This window comes from Macaca thibetana, chromosome 5 (genome assembly GCF_024542745.1).
Source record: "Macaca thibetana thibetana isolate TM-01 chromosome 5, ASM2454274v1, whole genome shotgun sequence".
Lineage (NCBI taxonomy): Eukaryota > Metazoa > Chordata > Mammalia > Primates > Cercopithecidae > Macaca > Macaca thibetana.
In genome coordinates, this window is record NC_065582.1 from 38,904,694 (window position 1) to 38,930,701 (window position 26,008).

At 36.8% G+C, this 26,008-nt stretch overlaps 2 protein-coding genes across 9 annotated transcripts in view; one reads left to right on the forward strand and one right to left on the reverse strand.

Annotated features, from left to right (window-relative positions):
* Nucleotides 1-26,008, reverse strand: part of RPS3A (ribosomal protein S3A) — a 1,130,248-nt gene that overhangs the window by 192,041 nt on the left and 912,199 nt on the right. The gene's annotated exons all lie outside the window — the stretch shown is intronic.
* LRBA (LPS responsive beige-like anchor protein) overlaps nt 1-26,008 on the forward strand; it is a 758,453-nt gene that overhangs the window by 112,443 nt on the left and 620,002 nt on the right. For all 4 annotated transcript variants that reach the window (XM_050791167.1, XM_050791166.1, XM_050791168.1 and 1 more), the window contains 5 exons: nt 18,641-18,733; nt 19,967-20,075; nt 20,786-20,867; nt 23,493-23,616; nt 23,935-24,127. In XM_050791167.1, the coding sequence (XP_050647124.1) occupies nt 18,641-18,733; nt 19,967-20,075; nt 20,786-20,867; nt 23,493-23,616; nt 23,935-24,127 (601 nt within the window). The remainder of the gene's footprint in view (nt 1-18,640; nt 18,734-19,966; nt 20,076-20,785; nt 20,868-23,492; nt 23,617-23,934; nt 24,128-26,008) is intronic.

Here is a 26,008-nt window from a genome sequence, read left to right on the forward strand (position 1 = left end):
AGTCTGTGGCTTGTCTTTTAGTACTGTTGTAGGGTCTTTCAAAGAGTAGTAATTCTTAATTTTAATTAAGCCCAATTTTCTCTTACGGTTGATCATATTGGTGTCATATCTAAGAAGTTTTCACACAACCCTAGTTCATAGATATTTTCTCCTAGAAGTTTTATAGTTTTGAGTTTCACATATATATACATATATAAATTATTGTTATTATTATTTTATTATTTTTATTTGAGATGGAGTCTTACTCTGTTGCCCAGGCTGGAGTGCAATGGCACAATCTTGGCTCACTGCAACCTCCACCTCCTGGGTTCAAGCAATTCTTGTGCCGCAGCCTCCTTAGTAGCTAGAATTACAGGTGTGTGCTACCGCGCCTGGCTAATTTTTGTATTTTTAGTAGAGCTGGGGTTTCACCATGTTGGCCAGGCTGGTCTTGAACTCCTGAGCTAAAGTGATCTGCCTATCTCGGCCTCCCAAAGTGCTGGGATTACAGGCGTGAGCCACCACGCCTGGCTAGGTTTTACATTTTAATGAATGAACCATTTTGAGTTAATTTTTGTATATGACGAGAGGCATGGATCAAGGTTCTTTTTTTTTCTTTCTTTTTTTTTTTTTAAACGTATGAATGTTCAATTTTTCCAGCACCATGTGTTGAAAAGATTATCTTTTCTTTATCGAATTACCTTTGTACCTTAGTTAAAGATTAATCAGCCATATATATGTGGGTCTATTTTCTGTTGACTTATTTATCTTGATGCCAAACTCACACTATCTTGATTACTGTAGTTTTAAGGTGAGATAATAGGAGTCCTCCAACTTTGTCCTTTTTTTTCCACAGTTGTTTTTGTTATTTGTATTATCATACGAATTTTAGAATTGGCTTTTCAGTTTCTACCGGAAAGCCTGCTGGGATTTTCATTGGGACTATGCTGAATCTGTAGTTTAGTTGGGGGAGAAATAACATCTTAATAATATTGATTCTGGAGCATGAATGTAGTGTCTCTCTATTTAAATCTTCTTTAATTTTTTTGAGTAGTGTTTAGTAGTTTTCACTGTACTCATTTTACATGTCTTTTGACAGATTTATCCTTGAGTATTTAATATTTTCTGATGGTATTGTAAATGATATTTTTTAATGTAAAATTTTTCATTCATCGCTACCATTTGTAAATTGATTTTATATTTGATCTTGTTTACTTCAATCTTGCTAAAGTTCAGTAGCTTTATTTGTACATTCATTCATTATGATTTAATTTTTTTTTTTTTTGAAATGATCTCTTGCTCTGTCACCCACGCTGGAGTGTAGTGGCTCCATCTGGGCTCACTGCTACTCCGCCTCTTAGGTTCAAGCAATTCTCCTGCCTCAGCTTCTCCAGTAGCTGGGATTACAGGCACCCACCACCATGCCCGGCTAATTTTTGTAGTTTTAGTAGAGACGGGGTTTCACCATGTTGGCCAGGTTGCTTTTGAACTCCTGACCTCAAGTGATTCATTATGATTTTCTATGTAGACATTTTGTCTGCAAATCAGTTTTATTTCTTTTCTTCTGACCTGGTTGTTTTAAATTTCTTTTTCAGGCCTGACTGCAATGGCTAGAAACCCCAGTACAATATTGAATAGATAAGTGGTGAAATGGGCAACGTTACCTTGTTCCCGACTTTAGGGGAACAGTGGTCAGTCTCTTACCATTATTTATGATATTACTTGTAGGTTAAAACAATTTTTTTTTTTTGTTCTTCAATACCCGGACTGAATTTGTAGGTTTTTTTGCAGATGTCCTTTGTAAGTTTGAGGAAATTTCCTTCTCTCAGGATGCTGGATTTTTTTTTCCCTTTAAATCGGGAATGAATGTTGGATTTTTGTCAAGTGCTTTGTTTGCTTCTAGTGAGATATCATACTTTTACTGTTTTTTAGTTGTTAACATGGTATATTTCATTGACTGGCTTTTAAATATTAAACCACTTCCTGGAATAAAATTATTTAGTAATTACATGTTACTGTTTTTATATATTGTTGAATTCAATTTGCTAAAGAATTTAAAAGAATTTTGTATCTGTGATCATGAGGACTATTGGTGTGTAGTTTTCTGTTCTTGTAATTGTCTTTATCTGGTTTTCATCTCAGAGTAAACAATGGTCTCACAGAATGATCTCTACTCTTCAGTTTTCTGGAAAAGTTTATATAGAATTGTTATTATTTATTTTTTCAATGTTTGCTAGAATTTACCAGTGAAGTTATCTAGGTGTGATTTTTTTTGTGTGCCTGGGGATGTTATTAGGTGTAAATTCAATTTCCTGAACAGATACAAGTTTATTTAGGTGATCCATTTCTTCTTCAATGAGCTTTAATAAAGTATATTTAATGTATCTTGCAAGGAATTGTCTGTTTCATCTAAACTGGAAAATTTATTGATACAAAGTTGTTTCCTTATTTTCATTTAAATATCTCTAGAACCTGTAGTGATGTTCCCTCTTTCATTTCTCATATTGAAAATTTCTTTCTTTTTATCCTAGTCATTAGCCTGGCTGTAGGTTCATCAAATATATTGATTGTTGCTGTTTTGAGATCTTTCTTCTTTTTGAATATAGGCATTTAGCGATATACATTTTTTTCTACATACTTTTATTCTCATCTTATTTTTATTCTATTCAGAATACTTTTTATTTTCCTTTCTGATTTTTTGTTTGCGTGTGTTATTTAGAAGTATGTTGCAGAGGCCGGGCGCGGTGGCTCAAGCCTGTAATCCCAGCACTTTGGGAGGCCGAGACGGGTGGATCACGAGGTCAGGAGATCGAGATCATCCTGGCTAACATGGTGAAACCCCGTCTCTACTAAAATAATACAAAAAAACTAGCCGGGTGTGGTGGCGTGCGCCTGTAGTCCCAGCTACTCCGGAGGCTGAGGCAGGAGAATGGTGTAAACCCGGGAGGCGGAGCTTGCAGTGAGCTGAGATCCGGCCACTGCACTCCAGCCTGGGCGACAGAGCGAGACTCCGTCTCAAAAAGAAAAAAAAAAAAAAAAAAAAATAGAAGTATGTTGCAGAGATCTTTTTGTTTTGATTTTTAGTTTAATTCTGTTGTGGCCAGCAAGCATTCTTTGTATGACATGAATCCTTCTACATTTATTAAGCCTTGTTTTATGGTGCAGAATGTAGTCTATCTGGGTAAAGGTTTCATGTGCATTGGAAAAGTATGTGTTTTCTGACATTGTTGGGTGGAGTGTTCTATAAATGTCAATTAGGTTGGTTGATAATGCTCTTCAGATCTTCTATACCATTACTAATGTATTGTTTACTTGTTCTGTCACCTACTGAAATACAGTTATTGAAATGTCTGAGTAGTATTATGGCTTTTTCTATTTTTCTTTCTTTGTATTTCTATCATTTTGTGCTTCATGAATTTTAAAACTGTTATTACATACATTCATATTTATGATTATTATGTCTTCTTGGTGAATCAATGCTTTCATAATTATGTAATTTTCTTTTTTATCCCTAGAAATATTTCTTGATCTGGAATTTACCTGTTTGATATTTAATCCAGCTTTCTTTTGCTTTGTGTTTGTATGGTATATATATATTTTTCCATCTTTTTACTTGGTAACGTTTCTATGTTTTTGTATTTAATTGAATTTCTTACTGATACAGGGTGGTGGTTAGTTTTATGTGTCAACCGGACTGGGTCATGATGCTCAGATATATGGTCAAACATTATTTTTGATGTTTCTATGAAAGTTTTTTTTTTGTTTCTTTTTTGTTTTTTGAGAAGGAGTCGTGCTCTGTCCCCCAGGCTAGAGTGCAGTGGCATGATCTCAGCTCACTGCAAGCTCCTCCTCCTGGGTTCACGCCATTCTCCTGTCTCAGCCTTCCGTTAGCTGGGACTACAGGTGCTCGCCAACACGCCCTGCTAATTTTTTGTATTTTTAGTAGAGATGGGGTTTCACCATGTTAGCCAGGATCGTCTCGATCTACTGACCTTGTGATCCGCCTGTCTTGGTCCCGCAAAGTGCTGGGATTACAGGCGTGAGCCATCGCGCCCGACCCCTGAGCCACCGCACCCGGCCGGTTCTTCACTTTGGGTCTCCAAAGAAATAAGTATTAGATCCTCTGATAGAGTCAGGCAACTACTTAAGCATCTGTTTCGTTTGTTTCAGTCTTTTTTTTCTTTTTTTCAGGTTGTAGTTTGTACATAGAAACTTCATATGTATGGTAAACTTGATCTTCGAATTTATGGACTTTTTCTTTGTGTTTTAAATTTTGATATTGAACCCATCTTATGCATATTTTTTTTCCAGATAGTATGCATTTCAAGTCTAAAATTTCCATATGGTTCATTTTTGTGCTTTTCATTATTGGATGAGAACTCTATTTTCCTTAATATTTTAAATTGACAATAATTGTACATATTATGTGCAATATTGTGATATATTAATACATGCATATAATGTATAATATTCAAATCAGGGTAGTTAGCACCTCTATCACCTCAAACATTTATTATTTCTTTTTGGAGAACTCTTTCAATTCATTTAGACTTTGTTAACCTTTATTTTCTAAAGCATAATTATAGTATCTCCTTTAAAGTCATTGTGTGATAAGTCCAATGTTTTGTTCATCTCATTGACATCTGTTGTTTGTGTTTTCCTGTGAGAAACAATCACATTTTCATGGCTCTTTGTATGTTGCATATTAATGTGTCCTGAACATTGTGGGTCCTGGTTACATTAGAACATAACTCTGGGCCCTGTTATAATCTTCTAACAGATATTTTGTTGTTGTTTAGCAAACACACAACCTGGTAAGGGTCGGGCTGCAAGTTCCACCTCTTCTCTGTGCATGGTGGTTCTAGTGTCCCTTCATTTTTCAAACCTCTCTTACCCTGCTTTGGGTTTTCTTTCATTTTTTTCTTCTTTCCCCTTCGATGCAGGGAGACAGACTAGTTTGCCTTGTATTTTCCTCACATGCATATGCTTCATTCAGGAATTAGGCTGATAATTGGATGGTAATTAAATTTAGAAAGGTGGCTATTCTGGCTTGGGTTTGTCCCACACCCATGCATCTCTGGGATGAGTTTAGGGTTATCGCAGGTTTTCACACAGATTTAGAGAACCGTTTTCTCTTACTCTCTGCTATTTAGGACTCTTCCCCACACTTCTCCTCTCTGGGACCTAATTTCTAGATTTCTCTAACTGGAAGCATAGTTTTTCTTAGAAATTTTGCCACCGAGCTTCTGACATCCAGCCCTGAAACAGGGGCAGATTCAGAAGAGAGAAGAAGAGAGAAAGGAAACAATGATTCTTGTATCCATATGAGTTATTCTCCAAGTTTTAACTACCCTTCACAATGCACCTGCTTTTGTTTAGTCTTCAGAGTACTTGGGAAGTTGATTTTTGTGTTTTTTTCCCTAAAATTTTATTAATATTTGGGACAGAGAGGCTTTATTGGGCTGACTTCGTTTGGTTGGATCAAAATTCCCCTGTTGATTTTAGTTTTTTTCTTAAAGGTTATCTGTTATTAGTGGTTTTACAGTGTATTCTTTCATCTTGGTGGGCTTTATTTATTATTTCTTATAAGACATGTCTGCTAGCAATGAATTTTCTCAGTCTTTTTTCATCTTGAAATACTTTTATTTGCTTCCATTTTTAGAGGATACTTATCCTGGATATAAAAATTTAAATTATAGTTTTCTTTCTGTTAGCACTTGACTGTCATCGCACTGACTTGTGGGCTCCATTGTTTCTGATGAGATGACAGCAATGAATTGCGTTGTTGTTTCTCTGTATGTCATCAGTCATTTTTCTCTTGATGCTTTTAAGGTTTTTTTCATTGTCTTTGGATTTCAGCAGTTTAACTGTGGTTTGTTGTGATTCACTTTTTTTTTTTTTTGAGACTGAGTCTCACTCTGTCGCCCAGGATGGAGTTCAGTGGCATGGTCTTGGCTCACTATAGCCTCCGTCTCCCAGGTTCAGGCGATTCTCCTGCCTCAGCCTCCCAGGTAGCTGGGACTACAGGTGTGTACCACTGTGCTCAGCTAATTTTTGTATTTTTAGTATAGATGGGGTTTCACTGTGTGGGTCAGACTTGTCTCGAATGCCTGACCTCAAATGATCCGCCCACCTTGGCCTCCCAAAGTGCCGGGATTACAGGCATGAGCCACTGTGCCCGGCCTAGTTGTGACTCACTTTGTTACTTTCACTTTGGTGGTTTATTGAGTTTGAATCTGTAAGTAAATATTTCTTCATTAAATTTTGGAAGATTTTATTCCTATTTCTTCAGATGTTTCTTTTCCGTGCCTTTTTTTTTTCCTTTGGTACTCTTGTTACACCTATGTTAGGACAGTGTATTGTCCTACAGTGTCTAAAGGTTGAATAATTTGTTTTCCTATTTTTTCTCTACTTTTTAGACTGTATAATTTATATTGATTTATCTTTGAATTCACAGATTCTTCATTTGCCATCTGAGTCTCCTGTTGAATGCCTATAGTGAATTCCTTGATTTTTAAATTATACTTTTTAATCTCTAGAATTTCCATTTGGTCTTTTTATAGTTTATTGAGAACTCATTGTTAATCTGTTTCATTCAATTATTTGAGCATATTATTTTTTCATTTATTGAATATAATTCAATTATTTGACCATACTATTTTTTCATTCAATTATTTGAGCATACTATTTTTTCATTTATTGAATATAATTTATTACAAGTCCTTAAAACTATTTGCTGAATCTAACATTTAGACCATACAAGTTATTTTTGATTATTGCTCTTTTACTGATTATGGGTTATACTCTTTTTTGTTTTTTTTGCATATGTAGTAATTTTTGTGGAAAGCTGGGCAACTCTGGACTTTTTTTGTTTTTCTGTGGTTGTTGGTTTTTGTTTTAAGTATTTTGCCTCATTTAATTTGCAGATTGTGTTTTCTCCATGGTTTACAGCTCTGACTTTTCTCTGTCCAGTATTTTTCCTTTTTCCTTTTTTCTTTCCATAGCGCTCTTAGGGTTTTCCATGTTTCTATATATCTTAGAGTTCAATCAATGATTTAGCTACAGTTTCTGATAAAATTCTTTCGGCCTTTCGGTTCACTGTGTTGATCTGTGTATTTTTAGGGATTGCATTCAAAGTTGTGGCTACTTAGTCTCTTTTGCCTTTCCTTTTTCAGTTAGTGACCCAGGTGTCTCCTGGATATAGGTACTTTCTCAATCAGCTAGGTCTGTGTGGAGTACTTATCTCAATCTTTCTATGGTTCTCTCTTTTTAAATATCTGCCTACTAAATATCTAACCCGTCTGCTGTTCACCCTGAATTGTAACTGCATCTCTGATCTAGCAAAGCTGCTGGTTTCTCCCATTGATTTGTAACCAAGTCTGCCACTTTTAGCTGGAGAATTGCAGTTTTCATTTCTTACCCTGAATAGGTTTGCCCTGTCTGAAAGCAACAGTGCTACTTTTTACTGCCAACCCCCAAAAGGTAAAACTACAGTTCTTACCAACTAAACTGGAGTGGTAATGACAGGAGTAGTCTCATCAACAAGGCCACTGACTCCTGATATTCTTACCTGGATTTCTAGCAATTTCTCAAGAATAAATACTCGTCAGTGAAAATTTTTTTTGTTTTTATTCCTGTCTTTTTTTATGGAGGGAAAATGCTGACTTCCATGTTGGCATCATTATTCCCCCATTTTGCTTTTATAGTATATTTTAATTTTTGCTACTTTCTCAGTCTTTTATTTGTTACTGTGAAGAAATAAAAAATTTCTAATTTGGATTAATATACAGAAATGTGAAGATTTAGTTCCATTTAAATTCAGTTCAGTTACTTAAAAAAAACTGGGTAGAAATATTTATTAAATGTTTATATTAGTTATGTAGTTTAAAAATAATTTTTGAATGGTGGATAGTTCCCTTCAATCTAATTGGAGTTCTTTGAAGGTATTCTTTGGGTCCAAAAAATCAGTATGTACATTTTTTAAATTATGGATTTTTGGTTTTGATGATTTAAAAAGAGGTGGTAGAAGGTCGGGGAGAGAGAGAAAATTCAAACTGTACATTGATACAAAATTTGAGTACCTGTTTATGATTACTTTGGTACTTAGTATATAGTACCATAATTTTTTTGTTTTTTGAGATAGCGTCTTACTTTGTCGCCCAGGCTGGAGTGCAGTGGTGCAATCCCGGCTCACGTCAACCTCCACCTCCCAGGTTCAAGTGATTCTCCTGCCTCAGCCTCCTGAGTAGCTGGTATTACAGGTGCCCACCACCATGCCTGGCTAATTTTTGTATTTCTAGTAGATACAGGGTTTCACCATGTTGCCCAGGCTGGTCTCGATCTCCTAACCTCAAGTGATCTGCCCACCTCGGCCTCCCAAAGTGCTGGGATTATATGCGTGAGCCACTGCTCCCGGCCTAACACCATAATTTTTGAAGGCCACCATGAAAAGAACAGAGGTGAATTTAGTAAAGGTTTCGTGTTAACTGGAAGTTAAATGGGGGTATAAGGATAGTCTCAAATGGAGAAAATTGGAGGGAGGATAGTCTTTACTGGTGCCAGATAATATAGGCATGCCAAACTGTGTCGTAGACATCAGTAGCATTTCTAAATTTGAGTGACAATTTAATTTCCATCAAATGACATAAATTTTCACATTCAGTTATTTAATATAAATTTTTCTCTACCATGAAATCATTTAAACATTAGCTCTGATATTGAACTAGGTCAACAGCTTGGAAGACTTATCTTTCCTTAGAAGTGACTGTGTTTTCCGACTCAGTGTCAGTCTCATCATATGCCCTGCTTAAATTGTTATACATTTTTAATATTTGAGTCTAGTGTAATGAGCTGTTATCACATTTTTAATATCTGTGAGCAGATTGAAATAATGTTACTATTCAGATTATCTTTTTGGGTGTTTCTGTTGCCTGAATTGTATTTTCTGCATTGAAAATATACTGTACATGCCATAGTATATTTCAGTTCAAAAATGTCCATATCTATTTCTTTAAACATATAACCATAGTAAAATAGATTGCATGAAAATATTTCCAAATTTGAATATTGTTTTTCATGGATTATTTTTGCTCTCTTCCTTATACTTTTCTTTATTTCCAAATAGAGAAGTGTACATGTATTTATACATTGTTTTATGATTAGAAAAATATATAAATTTCATTGAAACCCTACAGGATTTTTCCTCCCTTTAATGTGTAAAGTATTTTTTTGTGCATTAAATAAGAAAAAAACTATGATCAAAAAGCAAAATAGGCCCATTTAACTTTTACAAAATTTACTGCTGATGTTTAGCAGATAAAACTACTTTGATTCTGCTTTGGTTAGAAGTGTTCAAAATTTAAAAGTTTTTTGTAGGATAACTATTAGGTTTATAGAATAATTTCAGGTTCTTTTGATCTTCTCATGTTATTAATCCTAATAAAACATTATTTGAAAGTATGTAGACAATGTCTAGAGTTTATCTTTTGAAGAAATTTTTGTGTGGTTTTTTTTTCTTTGATACAGAGTTTTGCTCTTGTTGCCCAGGCTGAAGTGCAATGGCGCGATCTCAGCTCACTGCAACTTCTGTCTCCCGGGTTCAAACGAGTCTCCTGCCTCAGCCTCCAGAGTAGCTGGGATTACAGGCGTGTACCACCAAGCCTGACTAATTTTGCATTTTTAGTAGAGACAGGGTTTTGCCATGTTGGTCTGGCTGGTCTCGAACTCCTGACCTCAGGTGATCCGCCCACCTCAGCCTCCCAAAGTGCTGGTATACTGGTGTGAGCCACCATGGCCAGCCCTATTGTGATTTTTAACCACAGATATTTGTGAGTTAAGCTATAGCAAGCATAGTTTTTTGATATGTTAAAATATCTTAGTGTGTTATGGTTTTTATTTTTATTTATTATGTATTTATTTTAATAATTTCCACCTTTATCTTAGATTCAGGGGCTACAGGAGCAGGTTTGTTACATGGGTATAGTGTGTAATGCTGAGGTTTGAGGTATGGTTGATCCTGTCACCCAAGTACTGAGTACAGCACCCAAAAGTTAGTTTTTCAGCCTTTCCCCCTTCCTTCCCTCCTTCTTCTTATAGTCTCATTGTCTATTATTGCCATTTTTATGTCTATGAGTACCCATTATTTAGGTCCTACTTATAACTGAGAAGATGTGATACTTGGCTTTTTGTTCCTGCATTAATTCACTTAGGATAATGACCCCCAGCTGTATCTATGTTTCTGCAAACGACATGATTTTGGTTTATTTTTATGGCTGTGTAGTATTCCATGGTGTATGTGTATTACATTTTCTCTATCCAATCTACCTTTGGTAGAAACCTAGGTTGATTTCATGTCTTTGCTGTTGTGATTAGTGCTGTAATATATATACGAGTGCATGTGTCTGTTGGTAGAATGATTTATTTTATTTTGGATATATACCCAGTAGTAGAATTGCTGAGTTGAATGGTAGTTCAAAGGTTTTTCAGAAATCTCCAAGCTGCTTTCCACAGAGGCTGAACTAACTAACATTCCCACCAACAGTGTGTAAGTGTAAACTTTTCTCTGCAGCTTTGCCAGATTCAGATGTTTTTTGACTTTTTAGTAATAGCTATTCTGACTGGTGTGAGATGGTATCTCATTGTGGTTTTGATTTGCATTTTACTGATGATTAATGATGTTAATTAAGCATTTTTTCATATGTTTGTTGCCCGCTTGTATGTCATCTTTTAAGAAGTGTCTGTCTGTGGTGTTTCCCATTTTTTTAATGGGATTGTTTTTAGCTTGTACAATTGTTTAAGTTCCTTATAGATTCTGGATATTAGACCTTTGTTGAATGCATAGTTTGTCAATATTTTCCCATTCTGTAGATTGTGTGTTTACTCTGTTGACAGTTTCTTTGTACCTAAGTGCTTAGTTTAATTGGGTCCCACTCGTCAATTTTTGTTTGTATTGCAATTGCTCTTGAGGCCTTAGTGATAAATTCTTTCCCAAGGCCAATGTACAGAACGGTGTTTTCTTCTAGGATTCTTCTAATTCGATGGCTTACATTTAAACCTTTAATCCCTCTTGAGCTAAAAGCATTTTTTTTAGACAGGATCTTGCTCTGTTGCCCAGGTTTGAGTGCAGTGGCACGACCAAAGCTAACTGCAGCCTCTGCCTCTGCGTCTCAAGCGATCTTCCTACCTTGGCCTCCCAGGTAGCTGGGACTACAGGCATGTCCCACCATGCCTGGATGATTTTTGCGTTTCTTGTAGAAATGGAGTTTCACCATGTTGCCCAGGCTGGTCTCAAATTTCTGGGCTCACGTAATCCATCCACCTCGGCCTCCCAAAGTGTTAGGATACAAGTGTCAGAGTTAATTTTTGTATGGTGAAAGGTAAGGGTCCAGTTTCATTCTTCTGCATGTGGCTAACCAGTTATTCCATCACCATTTATTGAATAGGGAGTCCTTTCCCCATTGCTTATTTTTCTCTACTTTGTCAAAGATCAGATGGCTGTAGGTATGTGGCTTTGTTTCTGGGTTCTCTATTTTGTTCCATTGGCATATGTGTCTGTTTTTATACCAGTACCATATTGTTTTGGTCACTGTAGCCTTATAGTATAGTTTGAAGTTGGGTATTGTGATGCCTCCAGCTTTGTTCTTTTTGTTTAGGATTACTTTGCCTATGTGGGCTCTTTTTTTGGTTCCGTATGTATTTTAGTATAGTTTTTTTCTAGTTCTATGAAAAATCACATTCATAGTTTTATAGGAATAGTATGGAATCTGTGGATTGCTTTGGGCAGTATGGCCATTTAAATAATATTGATTCTTCCAGTCCTTGAGCATGGATATTGTAAAAGGAATTGCTTTCCTGATTTGGATATGAGCTTGAAGATTGTTGTTGTTTGGAAATGCTACTGATTTTTGTGTATCAATTTTGTATCCCGAAACTGTACTGAAGTCATTTAATCAGTCACAGGAGCCTTTTGAGGGAGTCTTTAGGGTTTTCAAGTTGTAGAATTATATCATCATGAAGAGAGAGAGTTTGAATTTTTTTGTTCTATTTGGATGCCTTTTGTTTTCTTTTCTTGCCTGATTGCTCTGGGAAGGATTTCCAGTGCTATGTTGAATAGGAGTGGTAAGAGTGGACACCCTTTTCTTGCTCAAGTTCTCAAAGGGAATGCTTCATGTTTTCGTCTGTTTAATATGATGTTAGCTGTGGGTTTACCTTAGATGGCTCTCATTACTTTGAGGTATGTTCCTTCTATGCCTGGTTTCTTGAGGATTTTTGTGATGAAGAGATGCTGGATTTTATTGAAAGTTTTTTTCCACATCTATTGGGATAAAGATATGGTTTTATTTTTAATTCTGTTTGTATTGAATCATATTTATTGATTTGTGTATGTTGAACCAACCTTGCATACCAGAAATGAAGCTTACTTCATTCCTAGTAATTAAAAAGTTAATTCATGGTGAATTAACTTTTTGATGTGTTGCTGGATTTGGTTTGCTAGTATTTTGTTGGGGACTTTTGCAGCTATGTTCATCAGGGATATTGGCCTGTAGTTTTCTTTTTCGTTGTGTCTTTGCTGGGTTTTGGTATCAGGGTGATGCTGGCTTTGTAAAATGAGTTAGGGAGGAGTTCCTTGTACTCAATTTTTTTTTGAATATTTTTAGTAGGATTGCTACCAGCTCTTCTTTGTATATCGGCTAGAATTTGGCAGTGAATTTATCTCGTCTGGGATTTTTTTGGTTGGTAGGTAACCAAAAAAAAAAAAAAAAATTCTGGACCAGAAAAATTCACTGCCAAATTTTAGCAGGTATACAGTTTCGGAGCTCAATCCTGGTCTGTTCAGGGTTTTAACTTCTTCCTGATTTTGTGTTTCTAGGAATTTACCCATATCCTATAGATTTTCTAGTTTGTGTGCTTAGAGGTATTCATAATTGTCTCTGAGGATCTTTTGTCTTTCTGTGGGATTGGTTGTGTCATCAACTTTGTCATTTCTGATTGTGCTTATGTGGATTTTAAAAAAAATCTAGCTAGTGGTCTATCAGTCTTCTTTATCTATTCAAATAACCAGCTTTTGTTTTGTTGGTTCTTTGTATGGATTTTTGTCTCAGTTTTGTTTAGGTCTGCTCTGATTTTCATTATTTTTTTTTCTTCTGGTAGATTTGGGGTTTATTTTGTGTTTTTCTGGTTCCTCTAAGTGTGATGTCAGATTGTTAATTTTAGATCTTTCTAGCTTTTTGAGTTAGGGCATTAGTGCTATGTGGTATAAAATTTCCTTTTTTTTTTGGAGACAGTCCTGCTCTGTCGCTCAGGCTGGAGTGCAGTGGCTCAATCTCAGCTCACTACAACCTCCGCCTCCGGGGTTCAAGTGACTCTCCTGCCTCAACCTCCTGAGTAGCCGGGATTACAGGCACCCACTACCACGCCTGGCTAATTTTTTTTGTATTTTTCGTAGAGACAGAGTTTCACCATGTTGGCCAGGCGGTCCAGAACTCCTGCTCTCAAGTGATCTACCCACCTTGACCTCCCAAAGTGTTCAGATTGCAGGCATGAGCCACTGCGCCTGGCCTAAAGTTTCCTCTTAACACTGGTTTGGCTGTATCCTAGAGATTTTGCTATGTTGTGTTTTTGTTTTCATTTATTTCAAAAAACTTTTAAATTTCTGCCTTACTTTCATAGTTTAGCCAAAAGTCATTCAGGAGCAAGTTGTTCAACTTCCATGTAATTGTATGATTTTGAGAGATCATCTTGTTATTGATTTCTGTTCTTATTCCACTGTCGTCTGAGAATATGGTTGGCATGATTTCAATTTTTTGAATTTATTGAGACCTTCTTTATGGCGAAACGTGTGATTGATCTTGGAGTATGTTTCGTGTGCATATGAGAAGAATGTGTATTCTGTGGTGGTTGATGGGTGGAGTATCCCGTAGATGTCTGTTAGGTCCAATTAGTCAAGTGCTGAATTTATGTCCAGAATTTGTTAGTTTTCTGCCTCCATGACATGTCTAATGCCTGTCAGTGGGGTGTTGAAATCCCTCACTATTATTGTGTGACTGTCTAAGACTGTTCCTAGGTCTAGTAGTAGTTGTTTTATGTATCTGATTGCTCTACTATTGGATGCATATATATTTAAGATAGTTAAGTTTTCTTGTTGAATTGAACTATTTTTCATTATGCAATGCAATTTTTTGCCCTTTTTAACTCTTGATTGTTTATCGTTTGTTTTATCTGATACAAGAATAGTGACACCTGCTCTTTTTCTGTGTTCTCTTTGTGTGATAGATCTTTCCCCAACCCTGTACTATGAGCCTATGAGTGGTGTTATATGTGAAATAGCTCTCTTAAAGACAATAGATGGATGAGTTTTGTTTTTTTATCCAACATGCCATTCTGTACCTTTTGAGTGGGGCATTTAGACCATTTACACTCATAATTAATATTCATATGTGAGGTTTTGATCCTATCATGAAGTTGTTAGCTGGTTGCTTTGTAGTTTCTTTTGTGTGGTTGTTTTATAAGGTTTGCAAGCTGTGTACATGCGTATTTGTGGTAGTAAGTATTCTTTCATTTCCATGTTTAGAACTCCCTTAAGGATCTCTTGTGAGGTTGGTCTATAGGCAACAAATTCCGTTGATGCTTACTTGTCTGAAAAACATTTATTTCTCTTTTGCTTATTAAGCTTCGTTTGGGTAGATATGAAATTTCTTGGCTAATTTTTTTTTCTTTTAAGAATACTGAAAATAAGCCCCCAATCTCTCCTGGCTTGTGTGGTTTCTGCCGAGAAGTCGGCTGTTAGGCTGATGGGGTTCTGTTTGTATGTGATCTGACCTTTTTCTCTAGCTACCTTTAAGATTTTTTCTTTAGTGTTGGTCTTGGACAGTCTGGTGACTAAATGCTGTGGCAATGTTCATTTTGTATGGTATCTTGCGATGTTCTCTAGATTTCTTGTATTTGGATGCCTATATCTCTAGCAAAATTAGGTTAATTTTCTTGAATTATTTCCTCATATATGTTTTTCAGGTTGTTTTCTTTTTATCCATCTCTCTCAGTAATGCCAGTAATTTGTAGGTTTGGCTGCTTTATGTAGTCTGATATTTCTTGAAGACTTTTTTTCATTTTTCAACCTTTTTAAAAAATTTTTGTTTGGGTAAATTTGAAAGATCAGTCTTCAAGCTTTGAAATTCTTTCTTTTGGTTTGTCCAGTCTGCTGATAAAACATTCAGTTTTGTTTTGTAATTTCTTAAGTGAGTTTTTCAATTCCACTATCTCTGATTGATTTCTTTTTAAGATGTTTAATCCCATTCATTTTCTGGATTGCTTTAGAAGTTTCTTCTAATTTTCAACATTGTCTTGGATATCACTGAGCTTCCTTGCAGTCCATGCTTTGAATTCTTTATTTGTCAATTCTTCTGAGTTTCCAGTTTGGTTATGGTCCATGGTTGGAGAGCCAGTGTGATCCTTTGACGGTGTCACCACACTCAGATTTTTCATGGTGTCCGAAGCTTTGTGCTGGTTCCTTCTCCTTTGGAGATGCTGACACTTCTAACTTTTGTAATAATTTTCATGCTTTTAAGGTATTTTTTCCTTTCTCTATAATGTTATTATTGTTATTTTGTCTTCTTTCCCTTTCCCTGTCTCCATGGGTGCTGTGGCTATAGAGAATGCTGGGTAGGGCCTTTTGGCTTTGCTTCTATAGCTTTATACACTTCTGTCAGCAGGTTTTATATTGGGCTGTGCAGTTCAACCTACAAGCCATTGGATGGCAGTTATGAGTGAGAGTGGGCTTTGGCCAATGTGACTGGGTATATACTTGACCTGTGTTTAGTGGGAGAAGCTCTCTGTTGCCTCAGGCAATAGGTTGATGTGTGGAGTGCACGGTGGTCTGAGCTCCCTCCTCTGCTCTGGAGGAGGGCACAAAATGGGCATGTCCAGACTGGACAGGTCCTACTAGGTCTCCCTATGGCAGGCATCAGTGCTGAGGGAGAATTCAGTGGGCAGCCCCTAAGTGCCCAGAGGAGTGCCTAGGCATAGTGATGGGAAACCTCTGCCCCAAGTTCTCTGCATGGGAATGGGGGTGGCCTATACTCCTAATCCAGGAAAGTGGGTTTTCCAGATTCCTGGAGATCTGCTGGCTGTGAAATGGAGAGGGTCTCCTGCACCAGGATTTCTGCACTGGAATGGTGGGACACCTCAGGGTACTGAACCAGGCAAGCAGTTACCCTAAATCCCTGGAGACAGGCCTGGGTGTGAAACAGAGAGGGCCCCCTGTACCAGGATCTCTGCATAGATAGGAATGATGCAGAGTGTGCTGTTCCAGGTGAGTGAGTTGTCTGAATGCCTGGAAATCTGCCTGGCTGTGGACAGATAGGGCCCCCGCTTGCGCCAAGATCTTTGCACAGAGGGGTGAGGTGACTAAGACTGCTGGGCTGGCCAAGCAGCTGCTCTGAATGCCTGGAGATCTCCCTGGGCGTGAAGCATAGAAGACCTCTCTAAACCTGGATCTCTGCAAAGGAAGAGTGGGGTGGCTCAGGCTGCCAATCTGGGCAAGCAAGTGCATTGAATGCCTGGAGATCTGCCTGTGCATCCTGCTGCACCGCGTGGAATAGGGCTCAGGTTGCTACTCCATGGGAGCGGGTGCTTCAGTTGCCTGGAGATTAGCCTGGGCATGGACCAAAGAGGGTCCAGTGCCATGATCTGTGTCTATGAAGGGTGGGGTGGCTTGAATGCCTGGGTTTCTGCCTGAGAGTGGAGCAGAGAGGGCCCTGCTGCACCACAGTGTCAGGGTAGCAGGCTGGAGCACCCAGCAATGACACATGCAGACAGGTTCCAGGTCACCAAGCTGCCTCTGCCTGCCAAGTCTTGTTGTCCAGGAGATATTGCAGCTATAGCAGCTTTCCTCCCACCCTAGGCCTGCAACGGGGTAGAGTACAATTATAACACCTACTGCTGAGGCAGTTTTCACATTTCTGGCTCCAAAACGGGGACTCTAATTTCTGGCATGCCTGCACAGACACACTGCCAGATTTCCAGGTTGAATTGTAAGTGCTTGAATTCAAAATGATGTCCTGCTGTTGGTCCCTGCAACTTTTCCTGGTGTCTTTCCCTCACAGTATCTCCTTACCTCTTTCCCAGTTAGCTCCAGGTCTCGGGAGAAACAAAGGGCTCTCGGGATCTAGGGTGCCCTTCATGATTCTGGTGGAGTCCTGCTTTCCTTCCTGAATTAAAGCTCACAGTTGATTTTCATGTACTATCTTGATATTTCCAAGTGGCTGAGAAATGCTAAAACACTCAAATCTGCCATCTTTGGGGAAAAAACCTCAAAAAACTATTGTGATTTTAAACTAGTATCATGCTTATATTAATATTTCTTTTAAAAGGTTTAATTTTTATTTGGCTGAATTTAAATCCTTGAGGAAAAGAAACGTAAAACATATTAGTATTTTCCCAATGATTGACTGTTAAGTTTTTGTACTAAGATTTGAATTAAAATTATGCAGTTACAATGTGATATGGACTTGGATGCCTTTAGTTCATATTTGAAAAGGAATCAAACTTCTTTTTGTATACCTGCTTTTCTATTGATCACTAGAGGTGGAAGATATTTCCTTTTTGTTCAGAATGTTTTCTGCCTTACTAAACACCAAAATTTTGATCTAGGAGGATACTGATATCCTTAATTTTTAAAAGTAATTCTAAGAGTTTCTAATTACTGTTCTTGTTCTAAATGTTTATGAGGAAGGGAATGCTGTAATGAATCAGTTGAATTTCAGTTTCATTATGCTTTGCTTGTACTAAAATCAGAAGGCCCTCATAGATCTTTGTTGTTGTTGTTGTTGTTTTTTTTTTTTGAGACAGAGTCTCACTCTGTTGCCCAAGCTGGAGTGCAGTGGCGTGATCTCGGCTCACTCCCACCTCCACCTCCCAGGTTCAAGTGATTCCCCTGCCTCAGCCTCCCGAGAAGCTGGATTACAGGCGCATGCCACCATGCCCAGCTAATTTTTGTAATTTTAGTAGAGATGGGGTTTCGCCGTGTTGGCTAGGCTGGTCTCGAACTCCTGACTTCAGGTGATCTGCTTGCCTCGGCCTCCCAAAACACTGGGATTACAGACATGAGCCACTGCGTCCGGCCTCCACATAGATCTTTAAAAATTATATTAAATTACTGTATAATTTTTGAGAATTGAATGGGAAATTTATTTTTAGCGTCCTTTGGTTTTAAATCTTTTTACTTTTGTAATTATTTCTGATTATCATTTATTATTAGCCTGCTGTCTTGTTTTTCATGGTGACAATTATTTAGAAATTTAAATATGTGCTACCATTAGAGAATGCTTTCTTTCTACTGACTTAAAATAACCAGTTGGTAACCTTCAAAGGACATAAGTCTGTAGCAGACGGAAAAAACTGTCTCAAAGCTAGCTTGATGCACACGTTACATATAAGTGTGTACATGGAAAGGCCACCTTATATTCCAATTTCTTCTCATTTCTTAGTTTTCATTGAAAGGATCTCTAGCCTGAGATAGACAGGTTTTTAAATACCAGAAATGTGTATTAAATTTCCCTCCATATTATTTGAAATAGGTTTATAATAATAAGAAAAGTATATATTTTAAGACTTTCCTTTTAAAAATTATACTGAAAATAGTTTGTTTTTAATCTTATTCATTCAGTGTTATCTACAAACTTCTGGCATCGAAAAGCGAAGGAATCAGGGTGCAAGCTCTTAAGGCAATGGGTTATTTTTTAAAACATCTGGCCCCAAAGTAAGTATGCCTGAAATCTAAGATGGACTCTTATATTCTACTTATTTATTTTATAAATCTTTGCAGTAGCAATTTTGTTCTATAGTCCTCTAGTTTTTCTTGTGTTTTTATTCATAAATTGCTGTATGAATGTAAACAGTAGTACATATTTTAAAAACTAAGTTGAATAGGAATAGTTTTTTTATACATAAAATTATTTAAATTATCCATATACTTAATGTGAATTATGAGAATTAGTTTGGACAACTTGCATTCAAGAAGCTATGGAGACTTGATTTCAGGTGACTCACACCATTTTTGCTTTATCTTTATTATAAAGTAATACAGTAACCTGGATGTTTGTCACATAGTGTGTTCTCATATATGCGTAACTCAGAACTGAAACTTCCATGCTTATTTTCTTAGCTGAATGCAGATATTCATGTTCTACCTTTTGTTCTCTGTACCAGAAGTAGTTTATTTTAAAAAGAAAATTTTTTGGTTTAGAACAAGTGTTGGTAAACTGCAGTGTTTAGGAATCCAGCTAGCCACCTGTAAAAATACGGTTTTATTGGAAAACAGCCACAATAATTTATTTGTGTATCATCTGTGGCTGCTTTCATGATACAAGGACAGTGTTGAATTGTGACAGAAATCACCTGGTCCACAAATTCTAAAATATTTACCCCCTAGCCATTTGCAGAAAAACTTTGCTGACACCAAGGGTAAAATTAAAGTTTTTGATCCTTTAGTTTCTGAATTTATGCTTGGAAAGTTAATTTTTTATGTATGTTTTCATAGTATTTATTTTTTAAAATTATATTACATTTCGTCTACTTTTTCTCCAAATTGTTTTTCTACTTAGGTACTTACTGTGCTTTAGATGAGCTTTAGATGATCGTCCCCAGGAGAGACTAAGTTAGTGCTGGTAGACTGTAGCAACTTCATTAAATAAATAACTGCTCTGAAGATTTTGGGGGAGGAGGTTTTTGCTGTGCTGTTGCATAGGCAAACTTGTCTTTTTTTTTTTTTTTTTTTTTTTTAAACTAGTTATGCTTATATAGTGGTTAGCATTTCTCTACTTAAAGGTTCTGTGGCTTTAGAAGTTCTAGATTGAAGATAGTTGGGAGAGTAATGGAGTTGGGAATTGTTTGTAGTGTGAAAAAGTATTTTGTGTTTCCTTCATCCAGCATGCATATTAAGTAAAGCACAGAAAAGCTCTACATTTGATGATTTCTTTTTGTGTAATTGCAGGAGGAAAGTTGAAGTCATGCTTGGACATGGATTGTTTTCATTGCTAGCTGAAAGGCTCATGCTTCAGACAAATTTAATCACAATGACCACATATAATGTCCTGTTTGAGGTAGGAATGTACTTAGGATTTACTCCTCTAAATTTCTTATTATAAAAATGCCTCTTAACATTGTGTAGGTAAATAAGATCATTTACTTTTATTTTATTTTTTGAGACAGAGTCTCACTCTGTCACCCAGGCTGGAATGCAGTGGTATAGTCTCAGCTCACTGCAACCTCCACTTCCTGGGTTCAAGTGATTCTCCTGTCTCAGCCTCCACAGTAGCTGGGATTACAGGTGTGCGCTACCACACCCAGCTAATTTTTGTATTTTTAGTAGAGACAGGGTTTCGCTATGTTGGCCAGGCTGGTCGTGAACTCCTGACCTCAGGCGAGCCACCCACCTCAGCCTCCCAAAGTGCTGGGATTATAGGCATGAGCCACCATGCTGGCCAGATCATTTAAGTTCGTAATGTACAGCTATGAAATGATATAAAGGAGATGTGGCTGCATTTTTATAAATCTATTATTAATGTGTGAATTTTTAAACAGTATCGTTATTTCTGTTTAAGTATTCCCTTCATTAACTATTTGATGTCTCATTTTATAATTAAGAAAACATAGAGTAATAATGCTGTAGTTATTTTAGAAGTATAATACTTAACATGACAATATTGGACTAAAAATATACTATATTTTGATTAGTGTTGTACTTAAAGCTCATTAATAGTGATGCTAATCCAGTAATTTGCTAATGTAATCCATTGTTTTACTTCTGTAGATTCTTATAGAACAGATTGGTACTCAGGTGATACATAAACAGCATCCAGATCCTGATTCTTCAGTAAAGATACAAAACCCTCGTATGTATTTTATATACTTGAACAAAAACTACCTTTTGCTACTTAAAGTCACTGTGAACAACCTAAAATCGATGTTGTTGAAACAGACTGTTAGATGAGTATTTCATTAAGTGTGATGATACTAGTTTTGTTTGTGTTTTATGTTGAATATTCCTTCGAATCAACCTTATGTGGAAATTCTTTTTTTTTTTGAGATGGAGCCTCGGTCTGTCGCCCAGGCTGAAGTGCAGTGGCGGGATCTCAGCTCACTGCAAGCTCCGCCTCCTGGGTTTATGCCATTCTCCTGCCTCAGCTTCCCGAGTAGCTGAGACTACAGGCGCCCGCCACCTCGCCCGGCTAGTTTTTTGTATTTTTTAGTAGAGACGGGGTTTCACTGGGTTAGCCAGGATGATCTCGATCTCCTGACCTCGTGATCCACCCGTCTTGGCCTCCCAAAGTGCCGGGATTACAGGCTTGAGCCACCGCGCCCAGCCGGAAATTCTTATATAAAGGTTTTGAAGAATTGTTTGCTTAAAGTCTTGATTTAATATATGTTCAGACTTTCAGCAAAATTTTGACTGTGCTGTTTAGTGATGTCAGGCAGAATTACATGGACCATGTAGGTAGTTTTATCTTAAATTACTGTGAATATAAAAATACCAAATTTGGAATACAAAAATATGTCTTCTTTATTGTTTATGAAGATAGTCTTGTTAAGCAGTCTTTTCTTTTGATACTTAGAATTCTTAAGCACTTGTATAAAGTATACCTTTTTCATCTTGCTTTATAAGATCATGTTATTAAAATTATTAGTTTGTAGGGTTTCGAAATTTAATTACATTTTATGTGGTTAGGTGTGTTTGTGTGTTTGGTACTCCAGTGCTAATTTTTAAAGTACATGGCTTTGAAGTTTAATTTTCCTCAGCTTTCAGAGAGACATGATGTCATTATTTTACCTATGCTGCCCAGGCTGGTCTAAAACTCCTGGGCTCGAGCAGTCTTCCCACCTCAGCCTCCCAAAGTGCTGGTATTACAGGCATGAGCCACCGCACCTGGTCTAAGTGCATATTTTTAAAAGTTTTTTTTTTTTTTTTAATTTAAGCTAAGTTCTGGCGATTATTTATTTATTTAGAGACCTAGTCTTGTCTTGCTCTGCCGCCCGGGCTAGAGTGCAGTGGCAGGATGCCACTGTAACCTCTGCCTCCTGGTTCAAGCGATTCTCCTGCCCCAGCCTCCCTGGTAGTTGGGATTACAGGTGCCTGCTACCAGGCCTGGTTAATTTTCAAATTTTTTGCGGAGACGGAATTTCTTCATGTTGGCCAGGGTGGTCTTGAACTCTTGACCTCAGGTGACCCAACTGCCTCAGCCTCCCAAAGTGCTGGGATTACAGGCGTGAGCCACTGTGCCTGGCCTAATTTAAGCTAAATTCTGGAGATTTAAATAGCTTTTTGCTAAGACCATTACAATAGTAGTTTACTTTGCATTTCCTGGGGAGATGGGATGTTGAATAGGTTTTAATTTCCTTTGGGTTTTTTTGTGTCTAATTTTGCTTTTAAGATTATGAAAGAAAATCGTCACAACTTTAAAAATTCACTATGGTAGGCCGGGCTTGGTTGCTCACACCTGTAATCCCAGCACTTTGGGAGGCCGAGGCGGGTGGATCATGAGGTCAGGAGTTCAAGACCAGCCTGGCCAAGATGGTGAAACCCTGTCTCTACTGAAAATACAAAAATTAGCCAGACGTGGTGGCAGGCGTCTGTAATCCCAGCTACTCGGGAGGCTGAGGCAGGAGAGTTGCTTGAACCTGGGGGGTAGAGGTTGCGGTGAGCCAAGATCATGCCACTGTACTCCAAGTGACAGAGACTCCACCTCAAAAAAAAACAAAAAATTCACTGTGGTAAATGAAAGACTATGTGTGCATAACATAAATTATGATGAGGAATCTTAAGAATTTATCTTTTTCTGAGATTTTGATTATAGTGTTTTTTATTTTTTTTTTTTTTTTGTTTTGTTTTGAGACAGAATCTCGCTCTGTCGCTCAGGCTAGGGTGCAGTGGCATGATCTTGGCTCACTGCAGCCTCCATCTCCTGGGTTCAAGCAATTCTCCTGTCTCAGCCTCCTGAGTAGCTGGGATTACAGGCACGCGCCACCATACCTGGCTGATTTTTATGTTTTTAGTAGAGATGGGGTTTTGCCATATTGGCCAGGCTGCTCTCGAACTCCTGACCTCAAGTGATCCACCCACCTCAGCTTCCCAAGGTGTTGGAATTACAGGCCTGAACCACCTAGCCCAGCCTCTTTGTTTTTAAGATCAACTTTACTATTTGGTATATCTCAGAGAGAGTAAGCAGTTTCACTGACATTTAATTCATTTATAATTTAACTTGTTTTATTTTAACCTTTTACAATTCAGCTTTATTTTTGCACGTTTGAATCATGAAAGAAGTTTCCTTTCGTATTTATAAATGCTTTCTAATGAATGTATTGTCATTTCTTACCATAGGTGATTTTTTTAATAATAGAAGAGGATGTTTTTGGTGGACATTTGTGTTAGGGAAACTAAAGAAATTGCAATAGATTGATGACCTTCTATGATGAGTTTTTTGTTGAGTTTGGTTTTTACTTATTTATAAACTGTCTTACAGAGATACTGAAAGTAATTGCGACCCTACTTCGAAATTCTCCCCAGTGCCCAGAGAGCATGGAGGTTCGCAGAGCCTTTCTTTCTGACATGATTAAACTTTTTAATAACAGTAGAGAAAACAGGAGGTAAGCTGAATCAGAAAGCATTTATTTGCAGTATTCAGATGTACTTTTGTATAAGCCCATTTTATCTTAGAAAAATTGCTTTAAAAATATTGTGAAATGATTTTTCTATTTTTTTCATTAAGAGTATGTAAATAATGCACCACATAGTTAAGTTAGAATTTTTAGTTCCACATTGTTGAATTGTTCTTAATGTATAACTAAATGTGTTTCTCTTTTGGGGGGAGAAGGGAGGAGCAGGGTTATTTTGTTTTAAACCTTTAGATTTCTTTCAGATAATTTTTTTTCTTCAATAATTTAGTACCCTTTTATAATTTTCAGGAGCTTGCTACAATGCTCTGTGTGGCAAGAATGGATGCTTTCTCTCTGCTATTTTAATCCTAAGAATTCGGATGAGCAAAAGATAACAGAAATGGTATATGCCATATTCAGAATCCTGCTTTACCATGCAGTCAAATATGAGTGGGGTGGCTGGCGTGTATGGGTAGACACTTTGTCAATCACTCATTCAAAGGTAAGTTTCTTTATGAAAGCATATTGTACCTTTTAAAATATCTATAATTTTTGAATTTTAGTCATTTAAAAATGTGGATACTTAAAATCAAGGAAAAAAGGCAAGTTTTCTTCTGAAAGTACAGCAAAATGAAAGCTCAAAAAGATTATCAATAGAAATAAATATAAAGCATTTCTAATTTCTTTAGAATCAAAATAATTTTTTCTAATGTTGTTTTTACATGTACTTGTCTTTATAATGGTAAATCTATTGCCATAGCATAAAGGAATTTATATTAGGATGGTGAAAAAGTAGTTGCGGCAAAAACTGCAATTACTTTTGCACCAACCTAATATTTTTTTCGAAGAAGCCATGTTTGCAAACGTGGGTCTCAGCATTTTATACTAGTTAAAAGCTTTTGAACACAAGGTGGCGCACTATATTCAAAGATAAGCAGTTGTTTTAGCAATGTAAGGTGGTTGAGTAAACAGAAAAGGTCTGGCTGGTGTTTGCCCTTCGCTCATCTTGCAGGTAGCTAAAAAATGGGTTAGGAAGCATGTAGTCTTGTTTTTTTTAATTAAGCCAAAGTAAGTTTAGTTATTTATGTATAGCTTAAATTTTTTTTTTTGAAATATTCTAAGCATACAAAAAGGATCACTGTTTATGAAATTGGATCACCCCTCTACAATTTCTTTGTCTCCTCTTCTTCGCCTGACCCCCAACACCACTAGCTTTTATTTAGTGTTGTCTTTTATCTTCTCTATACCTTTACTATGTGTATATAACTCTAAACAATAGTTTTATTTTTTATGTTTGTACTTAAGGTAAATGCAACATACTGAATGCATTTTTTTGTTAATTACTGTTTGTGCTTATTGTTGTTTGAGATTCATCCACATTGACCCATGTAGTTTTGTTCATTTTCTTAGTTGTAATGTATTGCATGACATGACTATTTACCAACGAATGAGCATTTTCGTATACATTTTGTGCTTGTTCAAGAATTTTCTGCATATATTCCTAGAAGTAGAATTGCTGACTTGTAAGGTGAAAATGTTGAACTTTACAAGATAATGCAAATTCTTTTCCAAAGTATTGTATTCCAATACAATACAGTATTCTAAAGTAGTGAATCAGTTTACTCTCACCAACAGTTTTAGGTTCTCATTGTTTCACGTCAGCTAATCATGTGGTATGGCTGGAGTTTAAAACTTTGTCACTTGGATGAATTTAAAATGCTGCATCACCATAATCTTGATCTGCGTTTTCTTATTGTTTTGTGGGAGTTCTTTATATAGTTTCAATCTTAATCCTTTGCTAGTTATGTTGTTTATGAATATCTTCTGCCAATATGTGGATTATCTAATTATTTTTGGAGTTTTATGTTTGTACCTTCTAAGGAAAAGTTACATTTCAAGTAATTAATGCATTAAAATTTATTAGTTTCATTTACGGTGTATGTTTTTTGAATCTTAAGACCTCTCATTACTCAGAAGGAATATAGTATAATTATATAGCTATCTAATAAAAATTGACTGGAAGGAATAAATACCAAGAATGATAATTTTTGTATATCTTTAAGTGTTTCATTTTACTGACTATCAAAGTTATTCTAAAATATTTTGTCATTCTGTAGAATATGTTGCCATTTCCGGCCGGGCATGGTAGCTCATGCCGGGTAATGCCAGCACTTTGGGAGGCCAAGGTGGGTGGATCCCCTGAGCTCAGGAGTTCAAGACTAGCCTGGCCAACATGGTGAAACCCCATCTCTACTAAAAATACAAAAATTAGCAAGGCATGGTGGCATGCTCCTGTAATCCCAGCTACTTGGGAGGCTGAGGCAGGAGAATTGCTTGAACCTGGGAGGCAGAGGTGGCAGTGAGCAGAGATAGAGCCATTGTA